At 45.2% G+C, this 26,340-nt stretch overlaps 1 protein-coding gene across 7 annotated transcripts in view; it reads right to left on the bottom strand.

The window, feature by feature from the left end:
• The window catches only part of NFASC (neurofascin), a 733,849-nt gene that overhangs the window by 257,271 nt on the left and 450,238 nt on the right, over nucleotides 1-26,340 (bottom strand). For all 7 annotated transcript variants that reach the window (XM_069238522.1, XM_069238515.1, XM_069238519.1 and 4 more), the window contains 2 exons: nucleotides 10,399-10,510; nucleotides 10,049-10,215 (listed from right to left, as the gene is read on the bottom strand). In XM_069238522.1, the coding sequence (XP_069094623.1) occupies nucleotides 10,049-10,215; nucleotides 10,399-10,510 (279 nt within the window). The remainder of the gene's footprint in view (nucleotides 1-10,048; nucleotides 10,216-10,398; nucleotides 10,511-26,340) is intronic.

Raw genomic sequence — 26,340 nt, 5'->3', positions numbered from 1 at the left:
AAACATTCTAGTGTAAGTCAAGACCCCAACGGTCTAAACCTCAACAGGAAATCAAAGCCCACTGAATGTTTCAAAGAAGAAAGAGTGACTTACCTGAAACAATATTTTCCCAGGTGGCAATCCTCCTCAAGAAAATACACCTTAAATAATTCTGGGTCTTCAGGCTAGAACTCCAAATGTTCAAAAATATCTAATTATTTCTCTTCTCCTGAACATTATTGCCCTCATTACAACAATGGCAGTATGTACCGCCTACCTCTGCAGCGACGGCCGCCAAAAGACCGTCGCCATGGCTACCAGCTGTCCGCCAAATAATGACCATAGCCGTAATTCTGCCAGAAGGATGGCGGAAATCTGGCTGCGGCGATGGCGGTAAGTGACACATGATACGGCCTGGCAGTGTTCTGCTGGCGGACGCTGCTGCTGGCAGCAATGCCCCATCCAGTCTCCTGCCAGGGGATCCCCTGCAATCAGGTAAGTCGGGTGCTCAGACAGGTGAGGGGGGGGGTAGGGAGTGTTGTGTGTGTGTGTGTGTATGTCTGTGCGTGCGTGTATGCGGGTGTGAGATGAGTGCTGTCCGAGTGTGCATGTATGGATGTGTGAGTGCATGAATGTTGTGTTGTGTGAATGCGTGTGTGTGTGTGTGTTTGTATGTATGTAAGTGTGTGTGGATGTGTGTGTGAATGGATGTATTCAAGCGTGGATGAATGTGGGTATGAATGTGTGTATGAATGTGTGTATGCGCGTGTTTGTGTGTGCATGAAGGTGCGTGTATGTAGTTGGGGGAGTATCCTGGGGAGGTGGAGGGGAGCAGGGAAGATCCCAATCAGTGACAGGGAAAGAATTCCCTGTCACTGATAGTGCCTACTGCCATGGTTTTCGTGGCGGTAAGATTGCCATGAAAACCATGGCGGTAGGCGGGGTCATAATCCCACGGGCAGGCTAGTGACGGCTGCCTGGCTGGAGACTGCAGTCTCCAGCCCGGCGGTCATTACCGCCGTGGCGGACGGTGTGGTACATTGGCGGTATGGCTTGGCCCATACCACCAATGTCATATTATGGCGAAAAGTAACGCCAGCCTGTTGGCAGTACTTATCTCCATTTTACCGCTGTCCGCCAGGGTTGTAATGAGGGTCTATATTTCTAGGCTTATTGGAGCTCCTTTTGGCTCTGATAGTTTCAATTGAAATAATGCTTTTACTTGTAGTTTAGAGGTACATTATCAATGATTCACTAGTTCAAATTGTAAGAAAACATGATTATAGTGAAAACACTATTCCCACCCCAGCCCTTAGTTTTAGTTCCCAATCCATGTAAGATGTATCTGTCACCTTAATACCAATTGGTCCTCACAACAAATCATAACTTGCCATTGGCTGACAATCAACGAAGATGTGTTTCAAGTTCTTTTGGGCTCTTCCACAGAATAGACATTTAAGCTATATGGAAAGGTGGGAGTTCCATTTCCTCATAGCTTAAAGAGTTTTAGCTGGCTAATTCTGAATCCTGTGAAGACTGTCAGTATCACAGATGCGGTGAGAACATCCAGTTAACTAATCATTCTCCCATATTTGCACAAAATACAATACTGAATATATGAAGATTTGTGGCCTTACGATTGATGAGGTGAACAACACTGAGTAGTTTTTCAAAGTTTTTTGCTACTATCCTCAAATATACTAAGATTGAAGGACCGAGGGTCTAGGAGAGTGCAGTGACCTTTTCTTTTTTGGGTACCAGCAAATAGCGGGAATAACAACACAACCTACTACTGGCACAGGAACCCTCTCTATGGCTCCCATGGTCAAAAGAGACATAACCTCCTTGCGGAGAAGTGCCAAGTGATCCTCCATTATGCGATAGTAGGTTGGTGACATGGATGAAGGGGTAGTATCAAAGGGAAGGGAGTAGCCCATTTGGACTTTTTGCAAAACCACCTGTCTGACGTGATGGTATGGCAGTGGAACAGGTGATTGCGAATCCTGCCTCCGACTGGTCCCTGATGGGACAGTGTCACACTGTGAAGATTTGGAGGTTGGTGGGGGGGTGGAGGGTGGGTGTTGGACTGGCTAGACCAGTGGCTCCCTTATCCACCCAGACATTGGATCCCACATTTTTGACCACGCAGAAGCTGGGCAGATGTGCGGCATGGTGGCTGGAGGGGAATGGACTTGGTTGAGCATCCATTTTGTAGCCATGAAATGGACGGAAAGCAGACTGAGGGGGGCGAGGGGCAGCTTCGAAGCCTAAGGTCCAGGCCGTAGCTCGGTACGCCTTAAAGCGCTTGTGCACTAAGTCTGCTTTGTCTCTGAAGAGACAGGTGCCATGAAAGGATGTGTCCATTAGACATGGATTGGACATCCCCGAAAAACCAGATGCCCTCAACCAGACGTGGTGTCTCAAGGCCACACTCGAAGCAACCTACCTGCCCAGAGAGTTAGTCGTATCCAGCCCACATCTAATCTTGAACTTAGCTGCATCTATCCTATCATCAATAGCTTGGGAGATAATGGCCCGAGCCTCCTCCGGGACCTGCGGTAGCACTTGCGCAGCCATGTCCCATAAAGTATGGGAGTAACGGCCCAAAAGGCATGCGATGTCCACAGACCGCATTACCAGGCTGGAGGAAGACAATACCTACTTCCCAAGGTGATCCAGTCTCTTGTATTCCCTATCCGGAAGTGCGAAAGGTAAAGTGCCAATGGACGTGTAGGCTTAGATAACCAAGCTCTCAGGAGCTTGTGTTGTGTCAGGAACACTGTGTCGTTAGGCACAGGCCTATGGTGGCGGGCTATTATCCTGTTCATAGGAGTCCTTGTGCTGGGTTTGAACCAGGTCCTCAGCAGGATATCAGTGAGGACTTTGTTGAAGGGTAAAAGGGGTTCAGAGGTGGAAGCCCCAGGTTGAAGGACCTCTGTCAGGAGGTCAGCCCTGACAGCCACTGCAGGCAGCTCGGACCTCTTCCGCTCTCTTCACCACCAATGACTAGGACGCCCCCTCCTCTGTAGCCATGGTAGGGGGAGAAAGCCTACCAGCGTCAGGGGAAATGTCCAGACCACTGGCTTCACCCATAGGGTTGTCAAGCTGGTATTCCAAAGGGTCCAGCAACCCCTCAAAACTCTCACCGTACCCCAACCCATAAGAGTAAGGGTCAGGATCCGACCTAGGAAGCAAGTCCCAGTCAAAGTCGGAATCGGCGTAGTGTGACGTCAGTCTGGCTCCGTGTAAGAGTCAGCAATGAGAATGGGATTGACGCCGTCCGTGGGCACAGGCGGTGTTAGGAGCATCGACGTCTGAACCATCATCGGGGAAGGTCGAGGTGGCACAACCAATGCCAGTTCGGATCTGGGAACAGATCCCTGGGTGCCTTCGGGAGCCATGGCAGAAGCCGCTGGTGTGGAACCTCAGGGGGCCCCTGCCAATCCCCTAGGGCCTCAAGGCGCTCCAGTGGAGCCAGACTGCCCAAAGATAAGGCGCATGACCTCGTAGAACTCCAGAAGTTGGGCAGGGGTGGCTCCGGCTCCCGAAAACTCGGGGAGGTTTGGGGTTGACCCAGAAGCAGGCTCTGAGGACAGAGGCCAAGAGCGACAACGCTCCTTTCCAGCATCTCATCAGCTGATCGACAGGGCGAAGACGAAGAACGCTTGCTCTTCTTCGACTTCCTCTTAGGCTTACACCAACGTCCCAAAAACTTGCAATGGGATGATGAAGAGTGGGGGATCCGTGACCAGTCTCAGGACCTTCCTTTCGACCGAGGCTGGGAACAATGTGGAGCTGAGCACTGGACTGCAAGTAACTTTAAGGACCGCTCCCTCAAAGCTTTCGGATTTATGGCCTGGCACTCGGAGCACAACTCTGGGTCGTGGTTGCGCTCCAAACACCAAAGACACATGAGATGTGGATCTGTCATGGACATCATCCGATGACAGGAGTCGCAAAGCTTAAATCCGGTCTTCTGTAATGACATCTCAAAGCATTAGAGTGTCAAAAGTTGAAAAGTCCAGTCAAAAAATGACTGTAAGGGTAGCTTTTCTTCGGATCTGCGTGAAGGCTGGTGCAGAAAAAAAAAGAAGTAACATCAGCGTGCCGAGGTGGTGCCTATATAGGTCCTGCAACGTCATATCCAGCAGACACGATGCCGACAACGGGCACAGGGCCGACAGGCGCCACCTGACAGCATGCAGGGTAACTGCTCGAGAACAATCTCCAGATCCAGACTGATGCCTGGGGGAAATTCAAAGGGTAAGGAATCTGCAACTAGAAGTCCCTATCAGATGTTTTCTTCAACAAGACAAATAAAAGTGCAGTTCCATAATGGTCAAGCTCAAGATACACAATACACAGTAATACCATACATATAGTTTTTATATAAGCAGTGAAGTGGCAGGAATGAAGGCAATTGTCTGATGATCATAAGTGGGTAGTCACACCGCAGAAACGGTCCCACCACTTTCCTCATATCTTATTAAATGTTTAGGGACACCCAGGTTTTAATACACTGATTCCTCCATTCTTGTGCAGGGATGCATGCCCATTCTCCATTCTCTAATGAAGGAGGCTTCCAGTGCCCTTCAATGTCAGGCAATGTCTTTTATGGCAACTAAAAGTCTTATAGTGAGTATCATCCTGTCCCTTGTTGCAGTCCTGGTCAGCTTGCACCTCTAGAAGTATGCATTTAGGGTTTGTCATAGGGATGCCCATCATTTGTAGCAAGAGATTGCAAATGTTCCAGTACTCGGCTATCACTGGGCATTCCCAAATCACAAGTCTAAAGAACCTGGGGTCTTGTGACAGCATGTGCAACAGAAGACGTGTTTCTCTGCAGGTAAAAGAGTCTGTCCAGGGTATAATAAATCCTATGAAAGTTCTGAAACTGAATGAGTCTCAGCTTTGCAGAGAAAGTTCCATTATTAAAGCGAAGAGTAGCAGGTACAGGGACATCTCTGTGGGGGTCCCCAGTTCAGTGGAAAAGGGGCATGACAGGGTGCAGTTTCTTCAGATGTGAGCCCCGGGGCAAGAACAGCAGTTTCGCATGTTCTGTAAATCTGGGCCAAAGTTAATTTTTTTCAAGCACCTGATGGAGAAACTGCCATGAGACAGAATCTAAAGCTTTTTCAAAGTCTCCTAATAGGAGGACCATGGGTTCTTTCAGCTTATCAAGGTTAGCTATAGTGGCATGAAGTGTTCTGATCCAGTGTCTAGCTCCCTGATGTGGCAGGAAGCCATTCTAGTCTCAGCCTATCAAGATGCGTATTATGTTGGAGACCATACCCGCGAGACCCTTGGCTAGGATCTTTACTGCTGTGTTTAATAAGGCAATGGAACTATATGAGGCGCAATATGTGGCAGAGGATTTTGGATCACTACAATTGTGCATTAGCAGAGATCCTCTGGACAGGAACAGGTTCTGAGAGCTTCCTGAAACATGGCACCTAGCACACCCACCATCTTCCTGGCATTATTTTTATAAAATTCCACTGGGAACCCATTCAGGCCTGGGATCTTCACAGAGGACATCGAAGCAACAGACCCCAAATCTCTTCTTCTATTACTAGCTGAGCAAGGACCCCTCTGCCATCATCCTGGAGCACTGCCAGTGGCAAATCTCGGTGGATAGGGATCTCTCTTTCTGCCTCCATTGCAAAGGCCTCAGCAATGCCCACAGCTATCAGGAACGTACCACGGATTGATCTCTAATCTAAGCTATTATTTTAAGTTTGGTGTCGCAGTTTGCTGCTCGGTAAATCATCATCCTGGTATTGTCACCCTGTTCGTACTTGTCTGTGCTACTTTTTGGGCAGCCGGATTTGTCTGCTTCCAATAGCTTCTATTTCAGAGAGGAGAATGCTACCTCATGCCTTCTACAAGCCCCACATCACCTCCCACCTCCATTTAAGAAGTCAGATCTTGGATCAAGGAATCAAGGCCACTGACGTCTTTGTCGTTGTGTCCATGGTGACCCACCATGGGGGCAATAATTTCGCCAATACAGTTGCCATAAGTGCTTCCCACATCATTATGAGTAAGGCGACCAAGGGCGCATTAAACTTTAAGTACATCGCAGTGTACTTCTGCAGCTTATCTGCAAAGTCACCATCTTGCAACTACCAGGGATTCACTGTCTTTAGTCCACCCCCCGGCCCCTTAAAGATGATCTCCACCAGGGAGTGGTTTGACAGTCTGGGCAGCATTTGAGCATGATGGACCCCCCAAATGTCTGAGACTGGGACAAAAAATCAGTCTAATGTAGAGCGAGAGTGATGTGCACCGGAGTAATAAGTAAAGGCCCCCTCTCAAGAGTAGCGAGTTCACCAGATATCGTTTAGACAGAGAAATCGGCCCACCCCAGCAAAATCATCTATCTAGCAAGAGGGTCGGAGAGCAAGATGTCTAGCATACTTTCGATGATAGAGTTTTAGTCTCCCCCTTTTTCACTAGCTTCCTGAGTGGGAAATCAAGGACCAGTTCCGATAAGCCTGCAGGGTACATTCAATTAGTGTAGGTGGAATACAGACACTCACAATTGACCATATAAAGCACTCTAATATGCCAGTCACTGCAATACAACAACCCAGGGTTTTATGCTGTACGTCTGTCACTGTGAATGGAAAGGATCTGTGTAAAAGGATGGCTACCCAATGGATCCCCTGGGGCACCTAGAGTGGTAGACCCTAGAGTATCCATGGCGGTCTAAAAGGTTAAGTTGTGTGAATAATAAGTGGGTTTCTTTCAAGACAAGAAGGTGCAGAGCATGCTTCTTAACATAAGCTGCAGAGCCCACTTCTTAGCATACTGCAGTGCGGCCACCCCCCTTCACCTTGTTAGTAAAGCCATTCACATTCCACGTGGGAATCCTTACTTTATCATGTGACCCCAGTGTGCTGGCAGTGTTGATCTTCTAGTGCAAGCTCAACCAAGTTACCAAGTCAAAGATTGCACTGAAGACAAACACCAGTAGTAACATAAACTATACTTCCCAACATGATGCATCTTTAACCCGGGCCCTTAACACAGGAACTTCAAAGAGGGCCAGTGACCAACCAAACCATGGGAACGTGTTATACCAGGCTATGACCTATGTCTGATTGTAGATATTTATAGGTGGAAAAGATCTGGGCCCAGCAGGGGTCTTGTATCCTTGAGAGGGAGCGGGCCAGACCCGGGGCACGAAGCTGCATCCCGGAGGACTATGGCCTTATGGTGTCTGCCCAGGTTCACACACTCCCACGCACTCGAGGGGAGTCAAAGAAAATGGCTTTGCCTTAGTGTAGTGCTTTACGTTTGGCAGGATACAGCAGCATATATTAAAGTTGCATTGCTCTAATTTTTTGGTTTACCTCCTCAAGGAATTTGCACCTTTGCTGTGCAGTCAGGGAAAATCCGCAGTTTGGAGGAGTCACACAATAGTTCCACCCGCTGATGGGCTACACTGAGGATCAAGTCACAATGGCCCTAATTTAGGACTTTGATAATCAGAGGTTTAGGCAATGCCACGGGAAGGGGATGAGGAGCCAGTGAGCAGTGGGCCCTCCCAAGGAAGAAACATGAAGACAACTTGTTCCCTGAAAGCCAAGATTTGAATGGGTCAGGAAGAAACCAGGCTGGGCTGAGACCCTCTCTAATCTCAGGGATGCCCACCAGGCAGAGGTTGTTCTGGCAGGTTCTGTTTTCATTGTCATTGACCCTCCGCTCCAACTGTGTGGTGATGTCCTGGATCTTTCTGAAGTTTTTGAAGGGTGATTCTGTCCTCAGTAGTTGATATTAAAGTCTCTGCCTCCTTGGTGCTGTCAGCTAAATTGCGGACATCCTGGTGTAGTAAGGACACCTTAATTCCAACTCTGCCAGTTTGGCCCTTCTAGTACCGACTCACCAGGATCAAGGGGAGGTAGGACGCACCAGTCCAATGTGATCCCCTCCTCATTGCGTCTTCAGGATGACAAAGGACAATCGTGGTTGGGTGAGGAGCCATTTAACTTGCAGCCATTATCTTGCCCCACCGACCCAGAAGTGTCTTTTCCAATCTTAAATCAAATGTACTTCTAGTCATAGGCATTCTGGCATTTATGTGCCACAGATTATTGTTGTATAAGTATTTCTAGTATAGGATCAATAATCATCTTAGGTCATTATCATGAACCAGCAAGGAGATAGCAATTCAAAAGCACCATTTCTAATGTCCCACAGCTTGCATTTCCCTGCAACCCAAGGTGCATGTTAGCATAGGCAGTCACAAATTACCCAATTTCACTATTTTTATTTCTAGATATCACAATTATTAACAGCCCCTGCGCCGACCCTCCAACCTTTAAAGCATGGACAACAATTGTTAAAAAAATTATACAATTCAAGACTCAGCTCTTGCCAAAAAAAGTTACTTAAATATTCAAGGCCCACATTGTGAATGTTGCCCAGCAATCCCACAACATTTCATGAGATATCAGAGGTAAAACTAAATCATTGTTGCTAAACTCTACTTTTTTTACTGCCTATGCAGGGTCACCAGTACTTGCAGCAACTGCATTTATGATTTCTCATTATCATTCACTGAATACAATCTGTGAATAGTCCTTCAGAGATGGCTTCTCACCATGCTTGGAGTCAGTGATATATTATTCCACCTTAATTATCTCTATGGAAATTGAAAAGCAATCAAAAGGTAGTTTTTGTCCACTGCTAGTGAGCCTGAAGACTCAAATCATCAGACCAGTGTTATAACACTTCAAATGTTACTTTCTTCTGATTACCCTCTCTAGGCATTTGAGCATAGCTCTCTGCTGTGGATTCACTTTATGTTATTTTTACCAGTTCTGCTCGCTAGAATCAAGTCTCATCACAACACATGCAGTCTTCAACATAGAGCACAACATGGTCAATAAACTGACTTCAGTACAAATGTACCTAAGTTATATTGCTATTTCAGGCAATCAGCTAAACAGCTAGCCTCCAATAAGGGAAAACAGGGAGGGTCAGTTATCAACTTGGAAAGTATACCCTCACTACTTTTCTCCACCAACAAGGGATGTGAACAACTGCATCGAAGTTAATAATAATAGGCAAATAGCAGAATTGCTGTGGTGTCTTAACCCCATTCTAGTCGGGATTTAGAGCATTCTTAGAAAGCTTTATTTGCTGTCTGATATCAGTTTTATAGACTCAACATTCCATCTGGAGGCCATTCCACCATGAAAAGATTGCTCATCATTATTAAAGGTCCATTTGTTTGCACAAAACTCTTTCTCCCTCTCTCTCTCTCTCTCTCTGAACCAAGTCACTTACCACCATGAACTCGGAGACTAAAGAAGCAATTTATGTCTACAACGATGATCGGACGGCATTCAATGGTGCTGAACCAGACAGTTGAAAAACAGCGTTGCAACCAGTCACCAGCCCAAGCTACAAATTCCTAGAGCAAGTTTTCGCAACCCTGCTCTCTGAACTCTTTCTTTCCTCAACCCTGCCCTAACTCTGCAAGTAAGTTATGTAATTCCCACCCCAGTCATAGGATCAGACTTCAAAACTCTACCTTTTGCCAGTCACTTTCCAGCAAACTAGTATTAATCAAAACAGTAAAAACCTAAGGAATTGAAGACATTCCTTACACTATTCCTGAGCATTACTCTACCTTCCTTACTCAGAAAACTAATTTAATTAAAATTAAACCAATAACTTTATTAAAACACAACTCAAGTTTGTATTTGCCTCTTGTTTCCTACTTAAACAACTTTAGTTCTCATCTTTCTTCTGCTGTTCTATAACATCTTTCTTCCATTTCTCTCATATGATCAGCAGTCTTTTGAAGCTTTTTCCGAATACTGTAAAGTTGTATGTGAACAGCACATATCATCAGAAGAATCTAGGCCACCTTGGGGGTACATTAAAGAAGTTTACTTTATCATTTAATTTGAAGTAAAAATTAATGAGTTGCTTACCATCCAAAATCTGTGTTTTAGCTCACAAAGTATGATACAAACACAGATTAAATGTCGGGAGATACAAAAGAACTCTGTCTACTAAGTAAACTAGAGCCCACTACCTTAATTAAGCTCACCTTTCACCTCTAAGGTGACCTGATTCTCTGCTTTGCCCAGGGTGTTAGTGGCCACACATGTGTAGACACCCTGGTCGTCCTTTCGGGTGATGATGATCTCCAAGCTTCCATTCTCATACACTCGATAATTGCCACCATCCAGTTTACTGGTCCGGCCATTCTTAAACCTCGAAAGAGAGAATAGGCACATGTGAACCAGAGGATAGTTTGTGGAATGTGGAAGAGCGTGACTCATTTCAGGAAAGTAGCTGATGAACAGAACTTGAGAAAGATGTGCATGGAGGTGGGTAAAAAAAGGCTTGACAGGAAAAGGGTGACACTAAATCAGCTCTGTTAATATCAGTTCTTACCAGCGCAGAACAGGAACAGGTGAACCAAAGAAAGGGCAGTCTAGTCGAGTCCGATTGTATTCAATTACTTTTATGAGTTGATTGCGAGGATTAAGCATTCGAGAGGGCACATCTAGGATAAACAGAAAACCAGAGAATGATCAGTATGGGCATAGCATTGACGGCAACCAGGCTTACTGCAGAAATTATCACCTGCATACTCTCACACAATTGAAAATAGATCAAGACACTAATATCTCATCTTCGAAGATCACTTCAAAGCTGTTAGGTATGCTATCGTTTTAGCCCACAAGCAATTTTAATGACTTATTTTAGTCCAGCAAACAACAAAGCAAATTATTTTTAACTTTGGCTCATGAGTGTATTCTTTGGAACATCAGAGTGTTAGAAAATACCAGCAGGCATACACTCACAAACACACATGCTTTTTTTACCTTCTCAATGAAAACAGGGCCTGAATCAGATAAGGCATAAATATTTCAAAACAGGGCGCTAACAAACGTTACACGGATTCCAGAAAAGATAGCCTTATGCACTTGAGAGCAATCAGGTCATTGTCTTCTGATATTGCTGGACCTCTCAGCTGCTTTCGACACAGTCAACATGCCACCCTCATCAAGCTTAGAGTCCCACATAGGCAATCCCTATCCTCCTCCAACCTTAGAGTCTCACTGGCAATTTCCTTCACTGGTTGTCCTCCTACTGTTCCAAATGACACCAGCTCATTCGTATAGGCACCTCCATGCCTGAAGAAAATTCACCAGTGGGGGCCCTAGTGTTCCATACGGTTCCCTGTGATCCTCAACCTGGACATGAGGCTCCCTTGGGGCTCGATACCCAGATAGCAACATCAAAATACACCAATATGCAAACAATACTCAACACCTACTTGAAAGTATTTTGTGCTCCAGATGTCTATCGTCTCAGATATTACCTGCATATCATCTAGACCTGAAAGCACCTACCTGAAGCACAAGCCCACCAAGATGGAAAAGCTGCCATTTACCAAGAAAATCTAGTAAGACATCGCACAAACCTGACTGAATTAAAGAATCTTGACAGTGACAAACCCAACTTTTAAATGAATGTCAAGCCATTTGGATTCTTCATGAACATCGACCTCACCCTCAAGGAACACATTGCCTAAAAGACAAAGACGGCCCTTCCTAGCACCAGCTCTGCCTTCTAAAGAAACAAAGGGCCTGATTACGACCTTGGTGGATGGGATACTCTGTTACAAACATGACGGATATCCCGCCCTCCGAATTACAAGTTCCATTATATGCTATAGAACTTGTAAAACGGCGGGCGGGATATCCATCACGTTTGAGACAGAGTATCCAATCCACCAAGGTCATAATCAGGCCCAACGTTTCCTTCCAGAAGATAAATTCAGAACTGCTGTTCAAACCCTCATTCTCTTGCATCTTGATGATGATCCCTGTTCCGTGGCCTCCTAGACTCTACATTGCCCCTCCCCCCTTAAAGGCATACTACACACCATGGCATCTCTCATCCAGGGCCTGTAGAAGAAGTATGATCACATCACCCCCATCTTGATGGAACTCCCCTGGCTCCCAATGTGAATCTACATCATCTTCAAATCCAACTGTATGATTTAGAAAGCCATTACTACTAACAGCCCCTACTTACGCTGCAGACAAGCTCAACAACTCTGGTGGCTCTGGACACATCTGCAGCCACTGCAACATCAGACTGAAGACTTAGAAGTGTAAAAAACAACAAAAAAAAGGCATTTAGGCCTTTTTGTCATCCATGCACCCAGGATCTGGAACAACATTGCCATATCCATCAGGACCGCCTAAGCACTGCTCCGATTTATGAAAGAGTTGAAGATGCAACTCTTTAAAAAATATACCTCATAACGCAGTAATAGCTCCCCTTTGCTCCCAGAACCCTGATGTATATCGAGTGATCTGATATAGCCAGATCACTCAATATGCTTGCCATTTACCCTGTACAGTGCTCTTTTGCCTTTTAAAATGGTTTGTGCTATGCAATTACCACGTATATAAATAGGTAACATGAATATGAATCAATTTATGGTGGATACAAAGGCTAGCCCCTTCATATTTTCTAAAGAAACCTGCCATTTCCAAAAGGGATATGATTTGAGGGTTACAAATGTTCATTTTAAGACATTCAATTAAATTAACTAACTATGCTCAATCTCAAAATGTAACACTAGTTAGGATGTTACATGGGCCAAGCACAGATGTTAAAAAGCAGGGTAATGGAGTATCTGGATTCTTGTAAAGGTATTGACTGCACAGGATTTTGAAATAAGGAGTCTGAGAGAAGTGAAGTAGATTTCATTTCGATGCTAGTCTGACTTAGGTTAGGGCTTTGAGATCCTGTCTTTTCTCATTACCTCAAGGATCATGGACATTGGAGAAAAAGCTTTAGGAATTATTATATGAGAAAATATCTAAGAAGATCATTCCTCTTCTAGCTCAAATACCCAGCGTTTTCCAGCAAGATGTTTTGCTCCTTGCTTGATTCAGTTTTACATTGTCTGTACTGTCTGCAAATCTGCCATGACTTGTTCCAAATAAGGAAGAAATAATTTTAGGTCTATTCTGACTGCCTAATAGTAGAAGAATCATCTTTTTAGAGTACTCTGAAAATGGCCCACGTACCAGCGTAGGCACCAAAATGGGGATGCCAATGCCAATAAGTCTGTTAAGAAAGTGTTCCTCTTTTGTATCCGTTTCTGGTGAGTTTAAATTTCTCTCCAATTAACGTGAACAAACTCTGTGTACTGATTGTGGGAAATCATCCTTACGCGTAAAGTAAGCACTTTAATCAGCCCACTTAATGCCTGGGACAACTAGATCCAGCATTGCCTATTTGATTGTTTCATTTCTGGTACCCATATGTTCAAAGCTCACATCACATCACGGTTTGTTTACTCGAAATTTAGATGCATATGTCTACTACGATAGTACCTTGGCATGAGGCAGTCCCTTCATTTTCCCTAGCTCCCAACAACATTTTGACACCAAAAACAAGGTTGTCTGGCATTAAAGATACGCATGCAGAATTTGAAACTGCTAGATGGAGAGTCTGACACACACAGATATTGGGAACAAGACTGCTAAATTGTAAAAATTTGTGACTGAGGAGGTTGAAGGAGTAGATTTCGGGTCAAATGAATCGAGATGGGAATGAGTCACCCACTGGTACCTCTTGCCACAAACAGTCTCTGATTATGATTTAGGAGTATTCTTTCTGTGTGACACAAAAATAAGAACCACTTTAGCTTTGACTTAGTGGCACTTCAGAACGCTAGGAGAAAACTACTGAACTGAGAGTAATGGAGCCGTGGAAGAGCGTAGTTCATTTCTGTCTCCACAAAAAAAAAAAGTGTCCACTGCTGTGAATTATACTCTATGCAAATTGATGCAAGTGTAGCACGCTGAACATGTATTACGCAAATCAGTGTTGTACAAGCAAGCACTGATAAAGCCATAGGTTACTGATTTAGGGGGTCATTATGACCCTGGCAGTCCTGCCCCGCCACGCCGGCGGTGGCGGCCAGACCGTCGACAACATGGCGGTGCAGGACCACCAAATTATGACCGCTGCAGTGCCGCCTGTGCCACCAGGGGTTTGGGACCTCCTGGCCGAAGGTTGACCACCTTTGACTCGGCTGTCCACCTAACCACACCCGCGGTATAATGAGTATCCTTACCACCAGGGACTCCGTGGCGGAAGCCCCGCCATGAAATCCCTGGCGCCACTACAGGACACCCCAATACCCCATCTCTGTAGGCACCTCCTCCACCCCCGACCCCATCAGGAACCCCCAACCCCCCAAGCAGTGCCGCCGCCCCTCCCCCAATCCCTGTACTAATCCCCGCTCCCCATCCCCGTACTGGCTCCCCACGATCCACACACACACCACACATACAGACATCCACACACACATCCACACATGCATACATACACACACACACACATCTACGCTCACTCATTCACACACACATGGTCACAACACTCCTCACCCCCCAGCATACACGCATTCGCACAAGTACACAGACACTTGCACACAACACCACCCCACACCCCTCCATTAACACACATGCCCATTCACGCACACAATACTCAACACTCCCCCTCCCCTGTCGGTCGATCACCTTACCTGGTGGTCATCCGAGAGGGAAGGGGATCTATGAGGCCTTCTCCGCCGGCACCGCCCCGTCACCACAACACTGCCACTCCGATTACAAAGTTGTAATACAGCGGGCAGTGTTGTGACGACGTGGTGGTGCCAGCGGAGCAACGACCACTAGACCGCCAGCCACCACTATGGCTGCTGGTGGCTCTCCACCCAATTTATTGCAGAGAGCTGCCAGGAGTCATAATATGGCCGTCTCAAGACCGCCATCACTGGCGGTCTCCTGGTGGGCGTGACTTCGGCTGTCAACTGTTTTTGACCGCCGAAGTCATAATGAGGGCCTTAGTGTTTTAAAAAACATTTTCTCAAACTTCACTGCTAAAAATAGAAAGGTGCATCTTGGGCAGCAGAATTGTAAGCTTCCCTGAACACCGAAGAGGTGGTTTAACAGAAGCAGTAATGATTAGTGTGGTTTTACACATGCACACAGAATAGCCATAGCATGTGTAGCTGCTGCACACACTTATGTGCACACTCTCAAGAGGTATATGTGCAACTGCAAAATACAGCCATCCCTCACATTCCGAACAGGTACAACCTGAAGAACAAGTTACTTACCTTTGGTAATGCTCTTTCTGGTAGATATTCTATATAACTGCAGATTCCTCTGCCACTGAGTATTCCACAAGTGTTTGACTGGATCAAGAAAATCTTGTGCAGTACCCCTACGTACCACCAGGTGGTACAGTGCAGCTGCACAGTGACTGCATTGTGTGGAGCCCTTTATAGGTGCCAACCATATGCGCTTAGATCACTTGCTTTCTGGATTCCCTGAGTCCGCAGATACAGAGCCCAGTCATCAATTCACAACTGAGCCCTTTGCTGTAAACTAAGCTGGGATCTTTTTAGGAGAAAAGTCCACTCAGGGAGTTTGGTATGGTCGGTGTGTAATCTGCAGTTGGAGTCTCTTCCGAAGTAAAGTAACTTGTTCTTCTGAAAGAGTATTCTAACCGCAGAGTCCTCACTTTTTAAATGGATACTGAAGTAGTACACCTCAGGAGGTGTGTCTGTGAACTGCTTCAGACCATAAAATCCTGTAGAACAGAGAGAACAAAGTGCCTCTATGAACATCCCTGGCTGCCCAAACAATATTGCTTTGTCAATGTATGGAAGGACTCCCACGTAGCTACTTGCCAAATGTCCAGGACAGACAATCTGCATGTCAACGCAGTGGTATCACCCTTAGCTCTGGTGGAGTGAGCCTGTAACCCTTTCAGAGGCTGTTTTTTTGCTACTGCATAGCAGAGCTTAATGAACAGTATGATCCAGTGAGAGATGGACCTTTTGTGCAGTGCCTTGCCTTTCTTGTCTCTGGTGAATCCAATAAAGAGCTGATCATTCCCCAAGTGTTCTCTGGCAATATCAATATAGAAACTTAAGTGCCCTCTTCGGGTCCAACCTATGGAGTCTTTCCTCCTCCATAGAGGGGTTAGACGGAGCAAGAAATGCCAAAAGAGTGATGTTCTGATATGGAAGGAAGGATGGTTGAGATCGCAGAACAGCCTGCAGGGGTTGAAAGTGATGTGAGATGGACCGACTGACAGTGCCTTAAATTTGTTCACCTACTGAGCCTTGTTATGGCGACCATAAAGACTATCAAGGGGAAGGGGATTGAGAGGACAGCGGTGTAAAGGCTCAGCGGGTGCACAAATGAGGAATGCAAGGTGTAAACTCAAGTCGGATTGGGGCATAATAAACAGAGAAGGAGGATACATGTATTGTAACCCTTTGAGGAAAAGCATCACAACCAGTGACTTAAACAAGCACTGGTCCAGTAACTGTAAAAAGCAGAGAGAGACAGTGCACAAAACAAGGCCTTGCTGGGCTATAGACAAAACAAACAACAGCACATCAAACGGAGCTTAGAATGAAGTTGGTCAATCTGCAGAGAACTGTCGAAAACCTGTCTCAATAGCAGGCAGAATTGGTGGAGCAGCACCTGGCTGCTAGAATGACATCAACAACCTCATAAGGAAAGTCAAAGGAGTTGGAAATAAGCATCCTGCAGGCCCAGCGCTACCATCCATTCTCCAGGGTGGATACCAGACAAGACCTAGGTGAGAGTGTGCATCCTGAATTTGCTATTTTAGCAGGAAGGCATTCAGAGGGAGTAGATCTATGAAGGAGTGGAGGCCTCCATCCTTCTTTGGCACTAGGAAGTACTAGGCAAAACAACTACCACCGACTTTTGGTGTAGGCTTCCTCTATAAGGTTCCTTTGGTCAGAAGAGCCAGCACTTCTGGTTGCAGCAGTGACAAGTGGTCCTCCATTAGCCAGTCTGTGGATGGTGGAATGGGCGGTGGGGTATCGAGGAATGGTTAGGTGTAAACCCGCTGAACAACTTGCAGGACTCACTTGTTCGAAGTTAATGCCTGCCTTAAAGGGAAAAATGTTGGTTTCTGCCTTCAACATAGTAAGTGGTTGTGTGTCGTCAAGAGCATGCTAAAGTGTCTTGGGGGTGGCAGCACCTGGAGGGGCAGAAGACTGGGCAGCACGCACTGGCTTTGATGTCCATGTGGTTACTGTAGCCATGAAAAGGACAGAGAGATTGCTTAACTGGCTGGCGATATTGAAAGTCTTGATCATAGCCACGGAAGAGGTGAACATGTTGATGCGGCTGGCACAGAGGTGGGGAAATGCCAAATGTGTGCACCTCGGCCCTGTTATCCTCAAAACACCTCAAGGCCGAGTCTGCTTTGGCCTTAAAAAGACAAACCACCAAATGGCATGTTCATAAGACTGGCTTTGATGTCATCTGAAAATCCAGTGGATCACATCCAGCCACGCTTGCAAAGGGACACACTAGTGCCTATGGCTCTACTAAGAAGGTCTATGGCATCTAGACAGCAGCGAATAGTGAACTTGGCCACATCATGGGTGTCCTTCATAGAGAGGGTGGTACGAGCCTCCTTTCTAGATACATACGCAATACCAGATCTACTGAGTCCCGGAAGAAGTGAAAATTGTAGCCTAAAAGGAAGCTGCCATTCACTGAGCGAAGGACTAAACTTGTTGATGTACAGAACCACTGACCGAAGACCTCTATCCTCTTTGATTCCCTGTCAGGGGGAGTAGTAAGGAACCTTGCACCACAAGGCTCTATGGAGTAACCTTGCACCAGAAGGCTCCCTGAAGTAGGGTGCAGGGTGAGAAAGTCTGGGTCACCTGGGGCAGGGTGATGGCACCTGGCAATCTACTGATTGACAGAGAACTTGAACAGGCCTTAACTCTAGTCCCCAAAAGTGCCTCAATAAACAGAAGAAATGGTGAGTCCTTACCTATTTGACCAGGCTGAAGCACTTTGGTTAAGACATTGCTCATTTTGTCTTGAATGGTGAGCTGAAGGTCAAGAACCTCTGCACAACCATTACAAAGGAAACACTTTCTTTTGTGACAGTGTCCGGAGGTGAAAATATCATACTTGCAGGGAAGTTTCCAGACCACTGGCATCCTGGAGATCTTCATACCCAGTTATTCTTGGTAAAAGGCTGGGTAAACTCTCCCACAACATCACAGCCACCACTGTCAGAATCTGTGCCAAATAATTCAAGGAGGGCATGAGCTTTTCCTGAGGGCAAGGGCACTGTATTGGAAACAAAGGGGTAGCTAAATGGATGTGGCTCAGTCAAGGAAGTACATGGCCTCGAGGTCGGAGTTGCTTAATTTCGGAGTTGGACAGCATTATGGGTTGCCTGTCATTGTCGACTGTGCTAGTGGGTCGTGTTCCGACAAGGGTTGTGATGGACAGGGAGCTGGTGCTAAGGTTGGTGCAGAATCTAGAGTGAATTCAGATGGCCCAACCGCTACCTAGGGAGGACCCACCAAAGGGAGGCCTCTCAGCTCCTTAGGGCTTGCAGGTGCACCAAAGGGAGCCAGTAACATGCAAAAACAAAATCACAGCCATGGCTTCACAGAATTCCTCAATTTGCTGTGGCATCGCCAACAGCCCTAGGATTTAAGGCTTCTCTGGGACAAGGGTTGAGCTTGAATCTGAAGGGCAAATTGTGCTTTCTTAGTCGACTGAGTGGCAGGACCGGACCTTGTCCATCGTGAACTTCTTGTGCTTCTACTTTGACTTACCCTAGGATATGGATCTCGATAATGATCTGACGTGGGAACGACCTCAGAAGCAGGACTGTCTTTTGGATCTCGACCAGTCACGAAGTGGAGTCTTGCTTTGCTTTCTGATCCCAAACGGCCTTGGGTTGCATAAAGAGGCATTTTCTACTGGCCTTGAAGTTGTGGTTCAAATCCAGACACCAAAGGCAAACCATGTGGGGGTCTGTGGCAGATATTTGTTGCGAAATTCCCTACAAGGTTTAAGCCCTCTAGACTTGCGAGGCGATTATTCACATCTACTGGCATAGAAAGAAAGGAACTAACGTCCGTGCACTTGGGAGGTTCCTATATATGGCTCTGCATGTCACTCCCAGAGTGAACGACAGTGCAGAGGAGCCGTACAACGCCATCTGGTCACGAGCAGTGGTACTGTTCAAGGTTTTACAGATCAAGTCTTATGTCTGGAAAGCTTATAAAAGGTGAAGAATCTGTGATTAGAAGTCTATATCTGAAAAGAAGTGCTTCAAAATCTCCTCACACATAGAACAAGGGCAGCATGTACAACAGCATTTTGGTCTTCCTTCACAACCAGCACAGCAAAAGCTGTAAACTTTACTAACACACGCATTCAGCACACAAAGCAACTGCACAATCTTCCTTCAGATTCATAGAAATAGTTCACCATGAAAGCAGCGGGGCAAACCTCTATTACACACACAATCTCCACAGAATCAGAAAAATCAATGCCTGTATATTCTTCTCTGCCAAAGGCACACAACTGACACAACCAGGAAGCAGCTGTCCAAACTCTCCATACACACAAACATGCATATACACACTACAAGTAAAATGCAGGCAACATCATTACAAGCTTTCCCCATATTCACATCATAAGTATAGAACACAATTCTGCAACGCTCCTGTAGGCCATGTGCATCCATAGAGAAGGCAGCAGAAGTTTCTCATGACCTACCCTGTTTCTCCACAATTAGATATTGCTTCCTCTTTTTCACTAATGCCAGCCAGTCCAACATCCCCACCTAAAACTTTGACCACCTATACCCTGTGACCCACAAATACCAAATAGCATCACTTACATCACTATTCATGCTGAATATTTCACAACCGCTTTCATCCTGCACCTATGCTACCTACAATCTATCGCCAAAGCCTTACCTACATGCAATCCACCACCAATTGCCTCACTTACATATTACAGTACTCCACACAATACCACTTTAACCCTAAATCAACCCTTTGTATCATCTACAATTACGCATACACCACCACATACAGTAACTCATCATGCACTACCATGCCACAAACACTAACATTTAGTTACAGCACCACACTTAGCTATTCTTTTAAGATGTGTTGTGAAACTGGTTGTTTCATTTGAATGCTTTCAAATATCTTATATTCAAATAAATAGTTACCTTGGTTTCAAAAACGTTTACTTGATTGAGCATTGATACGATTGTTCTAAGAAGGCTAACTGATGATTGCCGCCACGTTGAAGGGAAATAGCAAACTGTTACGTAGTACATTTCTGCCAATGCAAGATATACTAGATCACTATTTGAAAAGAAAAAGTGTTTCTAATCTGATTTCCAATAAATTTAAAACTGTATTCTGGTATACCGGGACTAAGGGGTTTGGAAAGATTGTATCACTTCTCTTTTAAAAAGAGAAAAGGATGCAGGTAAGTCTTTTAGATATGCACCATATTCATTACAAAGGATTTTTTTACACTCCCTAAGTAAAGGAATTGCTACAGTGCCAGTTAGGAGCTTTTATTTTGATGACATCATATGGCCTGATTTAGAGTTGAAAAGGCAGAATTTACTGCATCAAGATGGCGGAGAACAACACCTCTACCATCTTGAGGGACCTCTGTCTGCCAAATTTAGAGCTGTCAGCCAGACCTGTGGACAAGACTCTACCTTGACAGGAACCACCATCATGGTGATTTTGGAAGACAATCCTGTCAGCTTAGATGGCGAACCGTCAAAATTTTCAAAAGTTTTTTCTCAAAAACAAACTCATAAAACAGGAGTTTGTTTCTGAAAAGGAAAAAACAAATGGCCTCTCCACAGACTGCATTTTCTCCCAGAGTGAGAGGTCATTATTGTTCATGTCCTGTCCCTTACCAAAAGTTCTTCCTGGAAGTGACAGACAGGAAAATAAAGACTTTCCACTTTCCACCGTAAATAGGGTTCATAGTATAAAGTCTATCCTCTTATGGCCCCTACTGGCAAAGGTATACAAAAAAGTGATGGGTGGAATGATTGAATTCATCTCAGCCACTGGTAATTACTCAGATGGGGTTCCAACGCATCGTTATTTTGCTCACCATGTTACCTCAGTTTGGACATAAACGTATGAATATCAGTCTTGCCCCTGCTCCAATGGGAACAGTCCAGTCCCAACTGCCAAGCCAGGTCCACCCAGAACCTGAACACAAACAACCCAGGACCGGTTTCACCCTAGTTAGAGATCATCAGCCAAGTATTGCTTGGTCCCAGTGAGACAGAAGTGGGCCTCAGGGCATACCGCACCATTTAGGGCAATAAACAAAAGTATACAAATAGGATGGTGGATGGAATACTTGAATTCATCTCAGCCACTGGTATTTACTTGGGGCCAAATCTCAATACATTGTTATTTTGCACACCATACCACCTCAGTTTGGACCCAGCTATATGCAAATCAGTCTTGACCATGCTCCACTGGGAAGAGCCCAGTTCCAACTGCCAAGCCAGGTCCTCCCTGAACTAGACCACAAACAACACAGGACCGGTTTCACCCTAGTTAGGGTTCATCACGCAGGTATAGCTTAGTTCCAGTAACAGTGTGCACGGGACCCATGACTGGGCACACCCATAGCACTTAGTACAACTAACAGTTGTATACCGAAAGAATGACGGATGGAATACTTGAATTAATCGCAGGTACTGGTAATTACTTGGGGCGGGCTCACAATCCGTTTTTTTGCACATCATACCACCTTAGTTTAGACCCAGCTATGTGCAAATTGGTCTTGACCATACTCCAACGTGAACAGTCCAGCTTGAACTACAGAACAGATCCTTCCTGAACTGTAACACAAGCAACTCAGGACAGGTTGTACCCCAATTAGGGCTCATCAGCCAGGTATAGCTTGGTTCCAATGAGATAGTGTGCACTGGACCCATGTCATGGCACACCTGTCCCACTTAGGGCGGCAAAGAAAAGTATACAAAAAAGTAATGGACTGAATGCTTGAATTAATCTCAGCCACTGGTAGTTACTCTGGACTTATCCTAATTCACTGTTATTTTGCACACCATGTCAGCTCAGTTTGGACCCAGCTATATGCAAATGAGTGTTGGGATGCAGCCTGGGCGATTGCTAGACGCAGAGATTGATCCCAGCATTCCATCTATCACCTTGTTGTTGTTGCAGTTAATGCCTTAAGAGCAACGGGTATGCCCAGACATAGGTTCTGTGTTCACTGGTCCACTGGAATCAAGCTATACCTGGCTGATTAGGCCTCATCAGGGAAAAATTGGTCCTAAGTTGTTTGTATTCCAAATCAGGGAAGGCTTGGACTCTCAATTTTTGCTGTACTGTTCCCATGGGAGGAGGGTCACGACTGATTTGCATATGGGTGGGTCCAAACTGAGGTGGCATTGTCGGAGAAAAACGATGGCTTGAGATGAGGCCCTGAGTGACTGCCAGTAACTGAGATTAATTCAAGCATGCCATCCATCACTTTGTTGCAGGCGTGGCCCCTACTGAGTCAGGTTCTCAGAAGAAGTAGTCATTAAAAGGGGGGCTCCAATGACTGAATATTTACAGTCCACCCAATACTAAATGAGGCAGGTAGACCAAGGGTTTAGTAGTTTTGAAAAGAAATGAAATCAAATTTATAAAGCATACAAGTACCCTGAAGCGTCAAGGGGCTAGAGACCCAAAACAAGCTTTTCCCAGGAACATAAAACAGGTTAGAGCAAGAGAAACTACCAGGAGACTCTCAATGGGGGAAGAGCCAGGTTTTAGGGCTCTTTCTAAATAGTAAATGGTTATCTAGTCCTGATATGTGACGAGAAGGAGAGTTCCAGAGCTGAGCTGTCCAAAGGACCCAAGAGCTCCCTTCCCATCTAGCTTTCCGAAATGTAGGAAAGATCAGCTGTTTCATATAAGCTGAACGTAATGGGCTAGCTGGATGGTACCACAGAAATTTAGACCGAAAATTAGGGTCCCTGACAAAGCAGAGTGCAATGAGCTATACAACAAGCTTTCAGAGAAATTCTTTGCTTAATATGGAGCCAGTGAAATTATTTAAGATCCTCCAATACTGATTTAAATTATAGAAATATTCAAGATGAGACTGCAGCAGCATTTTGTACAGTTTAGTTTTATTAATGAACTCTACTTGATGTTGAGAAATAAAGAGCTGCAGTGGCACACACTAGAGGAGATTAAGGCAACATTAACAGTTTTCCGCACCAACTCTGGAATAAAGGGGAAGATTTTCTTAAGGGACCAAATTATGTTAAAACAGGAAGAGACCATGGGCTGACATAAGTATTGAAAGAGAGATGTTCGTCAAACATCTCCCCCATATTTTTAGCAACCTTCTTAGGGGCTGAAGGTGAGCCTAAGACAGAGGGCCACCAGTTCTAGGACCAAAATGAAAAATGGTAACCAAAGAAGAGAATCTTAGTTTTATCAGAATGAAGCTTTAATGTGTGGTCCTTCATCTGCTTACTGATTGCTAATATTCAGTTGGTATATGGCATCTTCGTGATCAGAACAATAACCTGAGTATCATCGTCACAGGATAATACCATAAGGCCAAAAGATTGAATGAGCTTGACAAAAGGAGTGATATATAGATTAAATAAGGTGTGGGGGGCTCAGGGATGAGCCCTGAGACACCCCGCACGGTAGTGAAAAAGGCTTGAAGGTGAATTGCCCACATCTAACCATCTGAGTTCTTTCAGAAAGAAAAGACCTAATTATATTAAGGGGCTCTGCTCTCGATCCCCATCTGAGTAAGACATGATATCAGAAGGGAAGGAGACAGAGTACTGAATGCTGCAGACAAACCTAACATAATGAGCACAGAACCCCCTCTGGTGTTCACAATAGCACTGATGTTAATGACTGGTGCCATTAATGCAGATTCAGTGCTGTGCCCTCTCCTAAATCCTATTTGGGACTGGTCTAGAACATCATGGCGCTCATAACGTACTGACCCAGTTGTTTTTAGCAGGAAAGAGCAAAAGCAATATAGGGCAATATTTCTTCAAAACCTTCACATGCAGACTGGACTTTTTAGAAAGAGGGATTACTTTTGCTTACTTCCACACTTTGGGGAAGCAACCAGAGGTAATTGTAGCAATAGGAAGCTGGGGAGCTACTGTCTCAGAAACTGAATTTTGGAAACTTGGTGGACAGGGGTCTAGGGAAATCCCAACTCAGGCCCATATTTATACTTTTTGACGCAAACCAGCGCCGGCGCTGGTTTGCATAAAAAATGTGCCGCACCGGGCGGGCGCCTTATTATTGGATTGACGTTAGCTGGCGCTGCGGGCTGGTCAGAGTAAACAAAAATGACTAACCACGCAGCGCCGGCGTAGGGAAAAATGGGGGTTGTGAGTCAAAAAATGGTGCAAGCCAGGTTAGAGCCAAAAATCGTTTTTGATGCACAACCCCCATTGAAATGACTCTTGTCTTAGCAAAGACAGGCGTCATGCCCCCTTGCCCAATGGCCATGCCCAGGGGACTTCTGTCCCTTGGGCATGGCTATTGGGCACAGTGGCATGTAGGGGGGCCAAAGTTAGGCCCCCCTATGCCACTTCAAAAAAATAAAAAATTATACTTACCTCTGCTTACCTGGGATGGGTCCCCCCATCCATGGTTGTCCTCCAGGGGTGGTTGGGGGTGGCAGGGGGTGTCCCTTGGGGCAGGGAAGGGCACCTCTGGACTCCTTCCACGGTCATAGACCATGGAAGTGAGCCCACAGGCCCCTTAACGCCTGCCCTCACCCAGGTGCCATTTTTTAAGGCCAGTCCCCTCCTGTGCGTCAAAATGACACTTGAGTATAAATAAGGCGCACAGGGCTTAAAGTCATTTTTTGGACGGGAACACCTACCTTATATGTCATTAACGCAAGGCGGTTTCCCACATCCAGAAAATGACACACACAGAGGAATTTTGACTTTGCGGGGTCGGGCGTCATAGTATAAATATGGTGTTAGGTTTGCGCCTACGCAAATTCGGCGCAGACAGAGTATAAATATGCCCCTTATTTTTTAGCATAAGAGCCTCAACTTGAGGGACAGAGAGAAGAGAAAAGGAAGATAGCAAGAGGGATTTGTTTGACTCACAGGGAGCAGAAGAGACTGAACTAGCTGGAGGTTCCAAGACAGGTGGAGATGTAGAAAGAGTGTGAGTATTCCAATTGACTGTCCCGAGTGAGTATAAGAGACATTCTTTTGTGTCCTATCTAGAGAATTAGAAATTTCAGAGAGGATATAACTGATTTTTCTACCAAAAATATGGCTACATTGTCACAAAAAAATTGTGATAATTCTGTGGCTGCTGGTGCTTTCGAATCAGAGAACAGAATGACAATGTTAAACAATTCTTTTGTGGGATTTTGAGCATTCATAATTTTAGATGTATAAAAGGTCGATATTTCCTTGCAAATGCCCCGTTTGTACTTGTGAATTAAGGACCTATAGGTTATTTTTTGCAGGAGTTTGTGCTCTTGTTTATGACACCTTTGTATCAGTAATTTGAGGCTGTCAGAAAATGAAGGGACAGAAGGTTTCTCCCAACGCTGAATACACTTTTAAAATAGAGCTACAATATCACAGCAGTTTACAAGCCACTTCTCATAATGAACAGCAGTCACCTCGGGATCCAAATGAGTCACAAACCCAGTGGACATCAAATCATAATTGAACTTGTCCACGTCCATCAGTTTCCAATCCCTGAGCTAAGGGCACAAGTCCTCAAAAAGAAGTGGGGAGACTAACCAAGTCAGACAGTATCCAAGTGACATCGTGGTGCGTGACATCAAAGTGCATGACATCGCACGTGGCATCACAGGAAGTGGCATCACAAATAATGACCTCACAGGAAGTGACATTACAAAAAGTAACATTAGATTTTAAGAACTCACACATTTGTTTGGCCGGTTTATCAGGGGTACATTTGAGAACACACAATATTTAGCAAATGAGATTCTGTGTTGGAGTTGTGGCAAAACAGTGATGCAATCCTAAAACCAAATCAGGGCCTCAACTTATCCATTCGTTTTTTTAAACTCTGCCACAAAGAAATCGGCAACAAGGAGAAATGTTGCAGTATGTCTGTTCTGTTTAACTGTTGGCAAAGCCTGCTTTTTAAAATATCTTAAGGGGTTAAGGCACCTGCTGCAGAGATCTTTGTGTGCACAGTAAATCTCAGGGAACAATAATAATAGTAAGATAACTCTGGAAGTTTATGCACTTGATGGCGAGATATGTGTTTTGTTTAGTCCCGGTTTTGAATCAAAGTAACATATAACATAGATAACATAATATGTCTTCTGCAAAGCACATCAGGTAATACACAGATGACAGATTTATATTTCATGCAGTTAGGTAAGTGGATTACTGCTTTTCACATAGAAATCCTTTTGTTAC

Source organism: Pleurodeles waltl, chromosome 6, assembly GCF_031143425.1.
Source record: "Pleurodeles waltl isolate 20211129_DDA chromosome 6, aPleWal1.hap1.20221129, whole genome shotgun sequence".
NCBI classification, from domain to species: domain Eukaryota; kingdom Metazoa; phylum Chordata; class Amphibia; order Caudata; family Salamandridae; genus Pleurodeles; species Pleurodeles waltl.
This window is presented reverse-complemented; position numbering and strand designations above follow the sequence as displayed.